This window comes from Diuraphis noxia, unplaced genomic scaffold, assembly GCF_037042655.1.
Source record: "Diuraphis noxia isolate RWA-SAM2 unplaced genomic scaffold, SU_Dnox_SAM2 contig0003, whole genome shotgun sequence".
In the NCBI taxonomy this organism is placed as follows: Eukaryota; Metazoa; Arthropoda; class Insecta; order Hemiptera; family Aphididae; genus Diuraphis; species Diuraphis noxia.
The window spans coordinates 14,135,732-14,152,141 of record NW_028301713.1 but is presented as its reverse complement, the minus strand read 5'-3'; the positions used below and the strand labels follow the sequence as shown (position 1 = coordinate 14,152,141).

Genomic DNA, 16,410 nt, shown 5'->3' with positions numbered 1-16,410 from the left:
CCCATAAAGTTTCAATTATTTCAGTGAGAGCTATTATACGGGGGTGTTTTTTTAAAGTAGACACAAGCGTGGTGATGTTTAATCCTTTGAACTTAAGCAACCCTATTTTTCTGTTCATTCTTTAACAAATTACAGAATTAAACCTGCACCGCTGTAGCAAATCGATCCTCATCCGTGAATTCCTCTCACCATCACCGTCCACTGGCATAGTTTAATTACGACCCGCGCCCATAAAAAGGTAATCGAAATAAATGCTGTTTGCATGTTTTTTTTTTTTTTGGAAATTTAATTTAGGTTTGTTCTATCTGCTATAATATACGTATTCGGGTTTTCGTTTCTGTCTCGTGCGTACGAAAATAAATCGTATCGGTAACGACGTTGTTATAATTATTCAGTACCGAAGTACTGCCCACGCGCACACTCACAAAGTCGTTTCGGCGCATAATATTTATGGCGGTTGTCATTCAGTGGCCGTTTAATTTATATCAACAATCGCACACAATGCATAAATAATTTGCTCTTGTCACAACTGTATAGTTACACTAGAATCTATTACCGGAAGACCGTGTGCGGCTTACACAACAAAAATTATATCACTACAATATCATTATTGTAACAACCGTTTCCACACCGTTTTTTTAAAGATATTGCACGTTAAATACGTACACGACAACACTACAGTGTTCTACGCGTCGTCCTTGCTGATACACTATCGTTCATAATATACAGAGTGATTCACCAACAATGCTATCACCCACTTTGTCCTTTAATAATAGTTAATTATTTGTAATTTCAAATTTTAAATTTTTTAGAAATTATTTATCATTTAATGATTTTGCAGCTGCGCAGCAGGTGTGAGTTGTGAGGCGATGATACAAATTAATTTTTCCGAACCATATCACCCCTTTTCTCGTAATAAGTTATTTAGCAGACGATTTAAAAAAAAGTGTATCCAAGCCACTAATTTCTAACGTCTAGTTTTTGAACTATTGAAATTTGTGTAGGTACCTACTAAGAGTTGTTGGTACCTATACAATATACTATAATTTGTTTAGAGATTCGAATCTTTACGTAAATACATCATTGTTAAAAAGTTTAGTTCTCATTTAAAATATATTGAGTTACACCGGAATTTTCTTGAACAATTGTTTGAAAATCTTAATGTTTGAAAATATGGTGCCACAAAAATATGAGGATGAAAGCATGCTTGCTATAGATCACCGAGTTACTCTGTATATTATAACATTATACACGGGTGTTTATAAACATATATTTTAACACGATGTATACCTAGGCGGCTACGCCACGACTTGGCAGCTTTGTGCAGGTATATATCCTGAGTCTTACGTATATAGATACTTTTGTACGCCTGCTGTACGTCTGCAGGAGTCATTTGACTATGAGTAAATAAAAAATATTATAATATTGTTAACGTTCAAACGGAATCGGAACAATAGAGATATGCGATAAAGCGTGCGTAGGAAAGCTTCTATAAAACTAAATAAATAATGTGATGGTATAATAGTATAGTATAGTACTATAGTATACTATAGCTAGACTACTGACGCCGCTTCAATGTGCACTGTGCAGTGGAGTAATAAAATATTGTTTTAAATGCAAATTTGAATTCTAAAAAAAAATCTGGTTTCTATACCTTTTAATTATTTTTTCGCATTATTATAATATTAGTCCGTTTATACATTTATCGCGATTTTATTCAAATTCCATGTGTACTTAGTATAACGGTCTTGTAACGACTCGAAAAGCATAATAATTATTATTATTATTGTTCTCTTCGGGTTGGGTATTATTATTATAGTTATCATTATTATTATTATTATTATTATTATTATTATTGCCACAACGTGTAATCGCGACGATTATAACAATTTTAATATTATACAAAAACCTTATCCATTATTATACTACTGCTGCAGCTGGTTCGGCGTGTATCACTCGCTGCCGATTTGTCATCATCATCGACATATTATTATTATTAATTTCGCGTTCAAACGCAATAATTATTATTGTTAGCGCACAAAATACTATACATTAGTGCATTTTAGTGCATTCGATTTTTAAAATATCACTACGATATTATTAGGTATATAATAAGTTATCCGGACCCTGCGCGTTTTGAACGGAACGGATGATACTATATTATCCTTTCTGCTCGTTCAAAGGATAATAATTATACGTGCGCAGTATAATTGCATAAATTACGCTCAAGTACCGAGCAGCGCCGTCTGTTTAGAAAATAGATGCAACGGCGATGGTAATTTCGAATCTGCAGACGGTGACCGACCAAATCAATCTCTGTCGTTTTCCGATACTTATGTACGTATACGATGTAGGTTAGGAACGCTACTGCGGTGCAGTATGGCGTAGGCACTTAAAAAACGTATTTGGCGTATACACAATAAAAGTATACATTATTTTAACGCGACTACGCAATCGATTCGATATAAGAGAATATTAGAGCGGTAGTTATAATATATTCCGAGAGGTGCATTACAATTATTATTGTTATTATAATATTATTTATGATCAATCAACGAGTGTCGCATAATAGATATAGATGGAGTCGTGCACATACGACAACGAAGCTCAAAGACGCGATATTATTATTATTATTATTATTATTCGTCGGGACAAAGGGCAATGTCTGCGGCGACGGTTCTTGTTCGCTTTCAAACAGGCTGGACGAAAGATAAAAGCTCCGCACCGCCGTTTTGTTTCAGTCTGTGCAGTTTTATTTGTACATCATCGTAATGCGTTATACGCCGGTCGGCCGACTTCTGCAATTTTTTGTGCGTTCCTACAATATTACTCGACAAGTGATAACTGTATAGGGTGCGGATTTAAATGCCCCGAAAAATTAGAAAATACATTTATCAAAAAAAGAATAGTTTAATGCACTGATAATATAATTACAATATACCTACATAAGAAATTGCAGTAAAATAAAAGCGATTAAACAAAATCTATTCATTTTTTTTTTTAATTTACGTAATTTAACATTTTCGTAAATAATATGACCTATATCTATGTATAAATATCAACGAATTTCTCTTCATGCCATTGACGAAATTTAATTTTATCTGCACTTCATCAGACCGTGCAGGTTGTGCATAAAATCGCTACTTTTGCTTGGTATATGTGGGTAAAAAAATAATACAAAGTACAATTAATATAGAATGACTAAGCAAAATACATTACACCTATTTTTAATTTTTATTTATGGTGAATATTTATAAATTGTTTTCATTTCTTATAAACTACAATATACTCAAAATACAAAAATTCTTTGAAAATTACAAAAAAATGCTAATAAGAAAGTTAAACAAAAATGTAAAATAAAAGTAGTTTAATATTTGTGTTGTTTGATGTCTCAAATGGAGTTTGTACTCGGAATGCAATGTTTTAAGAAATGTAGAAAAAAATGGAACTAGGATTTAAATCCACATCCTAATTATAATGTTATAACTTACCACTTATTTATATTACCGTGGCGACTTGTATTGCATAGATGGAGGCGGGTTGCGTTGGAATCTCACTCCTTACAAACGCGAAAACAAGACGAAATCGCTTTCCATACTCTTCTCGTCTTGACGCATAATAATTATTATATATACGATCTAACCATGTAGTAATAAATCCAGTATATAACATTTTATAGACAAAAATTATTTAAATCATAATATCTGTTTAAATAAAACGGTTATCTCTGCAGATCAAATCAGATTTTAATATAGTCTGATCTTTTTTCTTTTTTTTTTTATGATAAGAGCTTTCTATACAATTGTGGTTTGTAGATATAGGTATGATAATTTCATATGGAATTGTCAATAGGCTATTAATTCTGTTTTATTTTTATATTTATTCAGTTTTTTTGTTGTACATTGTACACAAGAATCTGTAAACACGGATGATTAAACTTATAGGCATATTATTATATTGCCATAAAAAATAATGTTTCATAATTAATGCAAGTCTTACACTATATGTTTTATATCTAATTAAAAATTGTGGTTATCTTCTATCTATTATCTTACTTAGATTAAATTTCAATGAATATTATGTGTTATCTTATCTAGTTGATGTCTTGAGTTATCTGCTTATCTCTGTACTGCTACACTGGACTAATGATTGTAATACTAATTTTTGGCAACATACTCTACAAAATATGGACAAATCGTTGTAATCGAGTAACGATGTATCCGGCGGGTGTACTTACCTATATTTACATGAGCTATTTTATATAATGGTTATAATGACAGTGCGGACGGCCGCGTATTTATCGATCTTTTGGTCAATCGGTCAAACGTACCTACAGGCAAACGCATATCCCGCAGTGACCTTGCAGTTGTAGATAAACAAAATATATTATAAAAGACGTAAGATAAAATAATGTAGAGTAACACCTAAGATATTGCCCACGATGTCATCGATTTGTTCCCTTGATATTTGAGTGACGTGATCTCGATTCTGGGTACCTGTATAGGTATAATATTATGTGATATTTCGGCGACCGATGAGCGACATTCAGCTTAATATCGATTCGTTTGACAGTAGGTATACCTATTGTGTAATAGTTAAAGTAGCGATGGATTCAAGTGAAATGTAATTTTCGTCGATTAATCGATTTTCCGACTGATTTTATACTAGGGGTTTGCGTAGTAATTGTTTCGTTTGCTATCTCCGTTTTGATTTTCGAATTTAACTCATTGCCGGTTGGATGGGTGCGATCGTTATTTTATATATCGTTTGAACAAACAATAATAATACGCCATTACGCCGAACGAAAGTTTAACGAACTGTCTTGAAACCGTAATAATATTATATTGTGTTCATTGCTTATGATGACTTAGATAATTCGTGTTTTTTCATCAAGTTAACAGTTCAAAGAACAATGCGTTTAACTGTAAAAAGTTTAGAATTAATAAGGAGGAAAATATTGATATAACTCAGTTAAATAGATATTGGATGTTGTTTTTTAATTACTTTCTGGGTCACATGGCATAGTATAACGTTAAAGTGTTGGTATACCTACAACTTTAACATTTTTCTTTTTTTAATGATAAGAAAAACTTTTTGCTAAAAATGAAATTTATCATTCCTACTTATTACACTATGATTAGTTGTAGTAGCTTATATAATAGCCTACACGTTAATACTAAATTATTTAATAAAATAATTAGGTCCCCTAATTAGGTACCTATTTAGTTTTAACTACCTATAGGCTATAGTTATATAAATATTATAATAGTATAAAATAAATATGATTTTATCTTTAAGTAATATTTTTAAATTAATTGCAAAAAGCTAAGTTATTATCATGCATCCCTTTAACTAGTTAAGAGGTTAGTTGTTAACTTAATTAGAAAATAAAATAACTTATTAATTTTAAAAGTTAAACAACTAAACGTTTAACTAGTCAATTCCACCAAATGCTCTGTACTTAACTCTATGTTAAAAGTGTGATCATTAATTATAAATTAATACTTATTAATTACAATAAGCATTATGTTTCAAAATATCTCACACTCGAAAAAATTCCTTTCATTTGACGACGACGGGCGGTTTTACATTACTCCATTATTCCCTAAAGATTTTAGAAGTATATATATATATATATCTTGACACGTGGCCACTGTTTTTTATTGTTATTCTTTAAATCGACATAGAACAAAAAATACAACGTAATCGAACGTAATGAATTAGACACATTGGCCTACAAACGACTATAACGAGATTTAAATCGAATTGCGTAACAGTGATCGATGGCATTAAAATCTATTTAGAGTAATTTAATACAGCACGCTGGTTGCAATGTGCGCATGGCAAGCCCTAAGTAAACTTTGTTCGGATTCGTTCCGCTGTACATATTATTATAATATTAAATTGTATTAACGAGTGGTAGGATCATGCTGCATTATTATATTATATGTATACTATATAGTCGTATCGGATGATATATTTTTATTTTGTTTAGACATTACGACAGGGGTGTATCCAGTGTTTTATTTCAGAGAGGGGAAGGGTGGAAAAATAATCAATAAATATGTACGTGGTATATATATATATATATATATATATTCATAAGGAATAAAATAATGAAAAAAATTAAGAAAAGAAATCTGTGCTAAAAATGATACATTATTTACATGATGACTTAAACAGATTTTAAATCGAAATACTTAAAAATTATTAACGTACCTTTTACAGCTTTTTAGTAGGCAGGTACCTACCTAACTCCTAATAGTGCATAATAATATAATAATGGGCTTCATCAATCAACCAGTGGTTCCGCGGCCGAGTCTGCGTGTATATTCGCTATATATATCGGTGCAACGGACAGACCACCAAAACTGAATCACTTTCTAACAAGACAACTATGTAGTGTCATGCGTTGCAGTTACTCGTTAATCAATCGTTTCTGTTTTAAAAACATGGAAGACTTGACAAGTGGTTTTGGGCCGAGCGACGTGGTCGTTATTTTTTTCACATCTCACCAGCATACGACGATTTAGCTCGCGTAACTATATTAAAAAATCTAAATACTGTCAGCGGTGCCCCCGCAACACGTGATGTAACGATATCATATTATTTATATGGGTAGATGTTATGTTATGCGCTGTAGATATAAAAAGTAAAAATCGCATCGATGTAATGTGAACCCACATATAGTACAATAATAATATTATTATCAGTGTCGCAACCGTGGGCGCATCAAATGTATAATATATGACCGGAATTTAGATTTTATCATATGCACGTATTTTAAAAATAATATAATATTATACATATTATTTTATAACATAGGTACAACTCAAGACTCTATGAATAAATATTATTTTAATCGTGACATTTAGAAAAATCGTATAAAATATAAAGTATGCATACCGACAATATAAATTCCTATGACGTTAATACGTTATTATTATTAAAATTTTACGAATATTTAGTATATTATGTACTACCTATGTAGTAAACATTATCCTCGAAATATAAAATTATTTTAAAATTTGCATTAAATGTATAACCAACATTTGCAATAATATAAACTATTTAATAAAATATACAATAGAATTGTAATTTTGACATTTTGAACACAATAATTAGTAATTACGTGTAAAAAAAAATTGTGAAATACTCATAATTTGTATACGAATTCGAAACAGAAGTAAATCGCATAGATGAATACAAAATAGACACAGTTATTCATTAGACTAATAGTTTTTTTATCTATTTTTCCTCACAGCATAATTTTCGGCAATTAAAAGTTATGGCACGTTTTTGATGGTCACATTGTACTTATATTAATCAGTAACAATAATGTAAGTAGGTTTGACTCAGAACGACGCCGCGACTCGTGAGCCGAATATATTCACAATTAAATATTGAAATACAAATTTGATTTTTTTTCGTTAAAATTATGTTTATTTTTAAAATATTTACTTAAGAATAGGAATCAAATAACCTTTTCACCGTACATACGTCAGAGCAAAGCATTTCCTGTGTGCTTTAGATGTGTGTACACGTTTTTATTGTTTTAAATTATTTGACGCGTCTTAGAAGAATGTTATCGGACTATAGATTTTTAAGTTGTCTATCCCATAAGGCCATAAAAAACAAATCAAAAGTATTTCATGAAAATTTTAGTTGTTATGAACATTTTTGTGTTTGTCGAAGAACATCATTGTTTCCCAAAATAGTAATATTTCTTATTACTTGTTTTTATCAGGCGTATACGTTATAGTTTATAAAATATAGTAAGCCCACAGCAGGTGCTTTAGATTTTTGTGGTCAGCAGTATCACTGGATATTCATAATTTTATCAAAAGTTTATATTTTATTTGCCTAGATAAAAAAAACATTACATTTATTATTAAAAGCATGGCATACCCACTGGGAAACACCGGAAACATAATAACATATATTTCTGGTTCATATGTAACAAAAAAAACTTTGATGGTTAATGTTCATGAACATGTATTGTACCTACAAGGCTACAATCATGCTAATAGTTGAAAATTAATAAAAATTCAATTAAATAATATTTGTAAATATATTTATATAACGTATGTACCTACTATTAGTTTGTGTGGGAGCCAATCTATAATTAAAATTATAATTTAAGATTTATTTTATAATTAATAAACATATAAAGCAGTCAAATTAAATTAATTATGGCCAATGATTGCATATTTAATCATCGAGTATGTTATTTCCTTTTACCTACCAAACTTATTATTTTCGCTATCTGATTTTATATATTAGTAATAAATTAATTTAGTATACATCCGTTTAACATATAAAACTACATTATATTTATTGAAATTTATAAACTATAAATGACGTAATATTTTTTTATAAAATTTAACTCTCGGTTAATCATTGAGATCATTTTTTTATGAACTAAAATATTATTATAAGTATTACAGTGTTGGTGACTAAGTTATTATGAACTGGATTAATAAAATCGTTCCGACGGAGTTTCAACAACGAAATTAGCGAAAAAATTAATTCAACCAACACTTAAATTTAAAATGAAATGTTAAAATATAACTGATCTCTGTACATAAACGAAATGTAATACTCAATTGAAATGAAATACAATAAAATATTTTCGATTATAAAACTAAAAAAATCGTTTCATCCGACTATAACCGTCGACTGTCCAACCGTTTTGTTTGTTTACATTATAATAATATAGGTTTGCGCAAAGAGTCAAATCATTTGATCAATAATTTATTACCAATACCAAATAAATACTTTATTGTAATTGGTTTAAAAAAATAATAATTGATACAACTAATAATATAAATCAATCAATGCGTTTAATAGTGGTTTATTTAACGAAACTAATTTTATTTTCTGTATATAGCAGGTACTTTTTACTATAATGTAACTAATTTAGCTGAATAATATAGGCAAACACGCGTAGTAACTTTTACAACTATAATAATCTATATAAATGTTATGTAAATCGTATTTAAATCATATGTATATTACTAATGTTTAAGAAGTTAATATTTTTATGATAATAATTATTTTTTAGCATTTTTACATCTAGTTCATTAAATAATATAAATTATAATATTACTACTATAAAAAATGAATAATTGGTTTCTACTATATAGGTAAGTATATTATAAGTAAAGCAGCGCAGTTTTTAATACATTTTTATTGATTATATTACGTAAATACCACTCTAATAGTAATAAATAATAATGAATATGAATATTATAACACTTTGTTTCGTCGAAGCAATTGGGTGTCGCAATAACGCGCTCTTTGATATTATATTATTATAGTCGTCTTAATAATAATAATATTATGTCTGTAGGTCGTATCGCAAATTCAGTCAAGTTACTCTACTCTGCCTACGTTTGTTTTGTTTTGTTTTTTTCATAATAATATACAAACCCAATATTATCGTGACCGGAAAATAATTATAATATATTGATTGGATTTTCCGTACAAAAACGGAGTGATAGTAACAAAACGGCTTTATACGCACAAAGTCGTCGTGCAGTTATAATAATAATATTATCTAAATTACAAGTTTTACGTATGAATAGAATTAATTATAGTTTTTTTTTTTTTTTTTAATGCATCAGTTATGTAGGACGACGATTGATCGTTTTCGCTGAAAATCATTTCCATTCGCGTTCGCAACGATTAAAATAATATTATACCTATACGTGTACTTACTACTTACCTTGGTATAGCATTCTATATAGTGTTCGTCGGAAATGGCCACGAGTTATAATATAGTCGCTTCTCCATGCAGTTTCCGTCATGTATCTGTATATTTACTGTTCTCGTATTATTATGTTTTAAGCATTATACAATATTGTATAAAAAATAAATAAATTGGAATTTAGTTTTTAAGCGAACAAATTGAACCGTTATTTGTATTCCGACGTTCGTTTTTTGATGTTCGATTTAACGTAATTATTTGTTTATTTCTGTTACGCAAATAATATTATAGGTAGTAGAACCGACTATATTATGCACAATGGATGTTTAAAGAATGAAAATACAAAACATAAATGAGTTATAACATAATATGTTCACATACGCATATTGGCTGTATTTTGTAGATACACAGAATATATTATTATCGACGTTTTTCCGTTTATTTCTCCGAAGATTTTCAAACCATACATTATAGTATTAATTTAATACATATATTTAATATATTATGATATTAATGTAAACATATTCATAGAATTGTGCTTATACTTTTCATTCAATAAAAAAATACCAAAATATCGGTAACATTTAATAGTTATTATATTTGTGATTTGCACTTTACATTCTCCTGTTCGGGATTATTTAAATTTACTGATTAATGATTATCATCGATATTAATATTATAATATATTGATTGTGTTTGATTTCTACAGGGCGAAGACAACGTCGAATATTATTTGGGTTTAACGCCTACCGGTGTGATTGTGCTCCGAAACAAAAACATTGTCGCAAATTATTACTGGTGAGTGTTCTGCCACGGAAGTTTACCTATTATATATTATTTTGTTACGATTTTACTGTCGTTTTAATCTTGATCGTGTACTAAGGATGTAGCCATAACCTGAATCAGAATAACCAATCTAACATAATATCTGATATATGCACATGCGCACAAAATATAGTCTATATTCATTCAATCATCGCATATATTCACTATGGAATCAAGAATTAACTTGATGGTTATACATCTTTAGTACACGATCTAAGATCTTAATCGTTACTGACACGTGTTTTCAGGCCCAGGATCACCAAGATCTTCAGCAAGGGGAAATATTTCATGCTCAGAGTGTGCGATAAAAACGTAAGCACACCACATATAGACGTTAATTTACGTTTCGTTTATAACATCATATGTTATTAGCTTTAAATTGAACATGGTACTACACGTGTACCTATTATGGTAATCCTGGTCGAAGCTATTCCTTGGTTCTACCAAATCAGCATAATATTAACAAGAGTAGAAACAGAGTGAATAAGTGAATATTGTAATAGAGTCAGTATTGAGTGTAGTGTATTATTATATGTGGTTTTATTTTAAAGGTACCTAGTTCAATAAATTTCTTAACTCTCCGGGGCCTCGTTAGTAAAAATCAACCAACTGTAACGTTATCTCTCTCTGCATGATTTCCCAAATCGTACGTCTTGCGATGGTGCTTGAGCAGTTCGATTTTTATCAATGGGGACTCAATACCATCATTATTAGACGGGTTACATTATGTTATAATATATTAAACTACTTATATTTAAAGCACTCGTTTGCAGCTTATAAACTATAGTAATAATCAAATCGAGTTAACAATAATTAATAATTATATTGCAATAATATTATATCAATATCCACTCTTTGTTGTGATACCTTTCTTGGGGGCTTATGTACATATAATATATATGGGTGCTTCATCTTTCACGCTTACTCAACATCGGGGGCTTCTTTTTCTGATTTGTCGTTATTAAAACTGCTTCCCGAATTTCTTTTTAGGGCCCCAAGTCCCAAAGAAGATCACGACAGTAAAATAGTGTTATAATATTATATTACCTCGTACGTAGTATCTGGTCGGACCGAGAGGAAACGTTTCGTCATCTTCCAGATTAGCATAATATTTTAATTGAGTCTACAATAATAATGGTAAAAATAATGAAAATGACGATATTTTCAGAACGATGAGAACACTTACGGGTTTGAAACACCCTCGAGGCCCGCGTGTAAACATCTGTACAAGTGCAGCATGGAACATCATTCATTCTTCAGACTAGTCCAAGTATCACCCAACCCCCCAGACGTCATAAGCACTCGATTTAGCAGGTTTGATATGTGGCATATGATATTATATTATTCAATTACATTAATTGCGTTACACTCGCCGTAGGTGCACATTAAACACATACGTGATATTTTATCATTATTTTATGTGCATACGCTGTACAACGTACACAATACTCGTATATATAATAATAACATAATCTTGTCGCAGTTGTCGGGATGTACCTGCAGTATGAAGACTACGTTCTGCAGCATATATATATTATTATTATATGGATGTTTTTATAGTACGACAAGAGAGAAGACTAAATAATATCATAAACGCGTTTTTTATATAATATGTACGGCATAGTAATATGTATAGTGATAATGTGGTATCATATACCTATATGCAATTCTTTTCCTTCGGTCTCACAAAAAAAATTCTGTTACCGCGCATATTTACACGCGTATAATACTAAATATAGTAATAATATATTATTGCACTACTGCGGTATAGTCGGCCAGGGCTCGCGGTGTACATAAAGCCGGCCGCAGGGAGCTGGATGAACAATGGTGGTGTTTTTTCGTTTTTCATGCCCCATCGTAATTGTTCAGATTTTTCTCGCCAGAAGATGATATTTCTAAAGAAATAAATCCCTAGTCGTATTGCTTTTATAAATATTTTGTGCACTACGCTTGATGATGTACATAATATAATATGGATACACCACATTATAGTGTGCGCATAATATATGTACCTACACCCTCTCCCTTCCGTGTATAATCATACGTTATATTATAATATATTACTACCTGTTCTATTATTATTATGTATTTTAATTATTACTGCCACTGTACACTATTATTGCTATTATTGCGCGAAGAACATTCGATAATACCGTCCGTATTGTTTATTGTTGTCCATAATATAATGTCTACCCCGCAACACTCGTCACAGTTATTAATAATATTGCGTTCGAAAGCTATACGTACAATAATTTAATGTTACGAGTTTATACCTATGCGATTCAATATAGCATTCCGAAAATGGTACATGTATGTTCCAGTCGTGTATAATAATATCACACCAAAAACTGTTCGTTATAACTCCGTGTAAAAAAGAGCCAATAAGTAAAAAAAAAAAAAAAAAATGGAATCATTTAATCTTTAAAAGACATGAATATGTATAAAATTACGAAAAATAATTTAGTCGTTACTTATTTCATATTTGTATTTATTTAAGTATAATACTTCTACCCGTCCTGCCAGGTACAATATTTTAACTAAGTATTTAATAATTACAATCGATCAAATTTGTCGTCATATGAATTCTTAATATTATAAAATGACATTTAACTTAGTTCCCATATTATAATATCACGTCTTGTAAAGATTTAATAATTACTAAATGTATTTTTATTTCCAACTTTGCATGCTTTTAGACAGAGTTATAACGAAGTGTTTTTAGTGTGATCTTAGCTATGTTTTCTAAAAAATAAGTCGCGATTTTATTTGACTGCATATAATAAATAATATGATACTATAAATAGTAATATAATATACAATGTACGTTGTTCGCCGCCACCGCCTCTGTGATGAGAGTATTGAGAATGGATACGATGTGAATCGGGGGACATTTCGTTGCGTACGCAAAATTGTTCTTTAAAGTGCTTGAACATTTTTGTTTATAATATTTATAAACCATCTAGCCAATCTGCTTCTTTTTTTCTCATCTGCACAATATTTCTAATCGATTGATATACCTTATATGACTTTATATGTTTAACCGTTTGCTAACAGAACTGGCTGATTAAAAAAAAATAGCACGCTATTTCAATGGTATAACTCGGTTTCCTGTTATACGTTAGTGATGGCTACTACGCTATTTATTTACTTAATACTACTGTCGCGCTAAATTAAGTGTGTGCGCGACGTTCGGACGTATTTATAATCTTTCAAAGTAGGTATATTTATTATTAAGTTTCAGACAGCTATTGATACGATAATTTTGAATAGTTACAAACGCTCTTTTTTAACCATCTCTACTGTGCAACGTTTTAGACATATTGGTTATAAAAATGTTAATAATGACTATGGCTCATTTGTGATTGCACTAAAACACTCCTTAATAATATGTGAAATAAAATAAAATATGCCAAAAACCTCGAAATATAAATAAAGTTATGTACAATATTGAATATACCATTTAATATATTGAACCCATATACACCTTGAAGCCAATTTGGAATAATTAAACTGCACAAATACTTTCGATCCTTGATAATAATTATTTGGTATTCCTATAGATCTTGTTATTGTTTTTGGGTACTACCAACAAGGCCTGGACACTGATAAAAATTAACACGGTAAAGATACCCAATACTCAAAAACGTGGCGGCCATCTTCCAGTTGGCTAAACAGTGTAACCATATCAGAAGAACAAAATGTTAAATACAATGTTTTTCCAAAAATGTATAGATCCAACTCTAGTTTTATTCAAATTACTTACTAATTGCTTAAAATTCTTAATTTTAAAATTAGCAACTGCATAAGATTAGTATAAATCAAATATTTGATTAAATAGGTATTCATATTAAATACATATTGGAAAAAAATACACGTTTTATTAAATAAAGTTTATATTTTATTTATTAGAAGCTAAAATGTAGTTTTGAAATTTATAGATCACGATTGTTTGAAGGCAAGCTTGAATAGTAGAGGTACATTAAGATTATGATTTAAAAATAAGAAAATAGATTGAGAAGGAAAAATATAAAAAGAGTATGTTATTATATAATAATGCTTCTAATGCACAGTATTATTCAAAAAAGTACAGACGACAGATTACAACAGAACATATTCTGCTTGTTTTTACTGCAGTTAAAAAGCAGTACACACTAAAAAACGTGTAACAAATGCTTTTGCTAAAATTTTTAATAATCCTAATGTAAATGTTTTGAATTAAATCATGAATTATGATACCAATTTTTTAACTGATAACACTAAATTGATAAAGTAGCCAACTTCACGCCACAGATTTCTATAATAGAAGTCTGTGCTTCACGCACGTCCGCCACGTTTTTGTTTACATTGAAAGTGTCCCTTCTGATTTAATCTATTCTGTGGTACTAACGACTTATATATGATATATTGTTGTGAAATATTGTGTACATTTATCGTTAATCGTCATTATTTCATCGACAACTCACCTCTATTATAATAGCCTAACTTTGGGGATTCCTTTTTATCGATACCTTTTTAATTCAATTTTATTTATATACATATATCCTCCAGGCTTGCGAGCATCGGAGCACGAACTATTTTAAAACTTCAATTAATCGATCAATAATTTTCCCAAAAAATTTAAAAAAAACTAAATATTATTATAATTTATTGATTTTAATGAGCAGATATAATATTTATGATGAAATCATACTTATTTGAATTAAATATAGTAATAAATTTCACCACCGGTGAGAACAAAACATAATAAAATGTTCATCAAAGAATTTTTATTTTCTTTATATTAAGAGATCTTAAGCATACAATCCATGTTTTTATATAGTATCATACTATCGTGTTATGTACCTAATAATATTACATCGATACGAAGAAGCTATTGTATGAAATTTAATTTATATTATTTAATAATAGCATTTTGTTCATTTATATTTACCATAGTCAGCGTTTTTATTTTATACTCGGGATCATTAAAAAGTTATTTTTACTTCCTACTAACTTATTATACATCAGTAATTTAAAACGTAAAACCTTTGTAATTCAAAATATTAATCGAAAAAGATAATATCACGATAGAGATGGGTTTTTCATCAGACTTCCTTCGAGTTTTTTCCTTTAATTAAACAGTCAATAAACAGTAGGCATATCATTATACTTTAATATTACTAAGGCTGCGTTAATATACTAAAATATTTAAAAACGGAATAACGAAGAACGTATTTTTACAATAAAATGTCGATACATTATTTTTATATCGGTTATTAATTTAGGTTTTGCTTTATTTATCTGTTTAGCGGTCGAGCAGATAAGTCGTCAGTGAGGAGTTCACAGATGAGCAACAGAACGCCACCGTCGTTTACGAGGACACCTAGTCGCCGTTATCAGAGGAGGATCGTCGAAGGAGCCAGCGATAGTGAGTACTGAGTAGCGTACTTGATGATTTTCCGAACCACAATTTTCCCTTTATGATAAATGCAATATTGTTAGAATTATGATTTTGGAATTTATACCGTTCAAACTTCAATGCACTTTTGTGTATTCATTTCGGTGCATCGAGTTGAAAAACTCGATAACTGCTCCATCTGATTTCAGTTGATTTACCTCAACATTTTCAAAAAATAATCAGTTACTTAATTTACTGTAAGAAAGGGTTGTAATCGTTTTGATAAAATTCTTATGAATAATATTATTGTGGTATGAGCAATCTGAGTAGTTGAAAATAATATGATATCTATAATATTTTATTAAAAAATCCCTAGTAAAAATATACACTAGTAAAGTTGAGAATAGGTGAAGAGGGCTTGGTGAACCACTCTATTAAGACCTATTTGACATTTTCCAACCAGCTAATTTACAAAGCGATGCTACGATCTCGAATTCGT

At 29.8% G+C, this 16,410-nt stretch overlaps 1 protein-coding gene across 3 annotated transcripts in view; it reads left to right on the top strand.

Moving 5' to 3' along the window:
• The window catches only part of LOC107172920 (band 4.1-like protein 4), a 169,397-nt gene that overhangs the window by 121,608 nt on the left and 31,379 nt on the right, over positions 1–16,410 (top strand). For all 3 annotated transcript variants that reach the window (XM_015523239.2, XM_089225041.1, XM_015523238.2), the window contains exons 9-12: positions 10,419–10,507; positions 10,783–10,846; positions 11,703–11,848; positions 15,823–15,941. In XM_015523239.2, the coding sequence (XP_015378725.2) occupies positions 10,419–10,507; positions 10,783–10,846; positions 11,703–11,848; positions 15,823–15,941 (418 nt within the window). The remainder of the gene's footprint in view (positions 1–10,418; positions 10,508–10,782; positions 10,847–11,702; positions 11,849–15,822; positions 15,942–16,410) is intronic.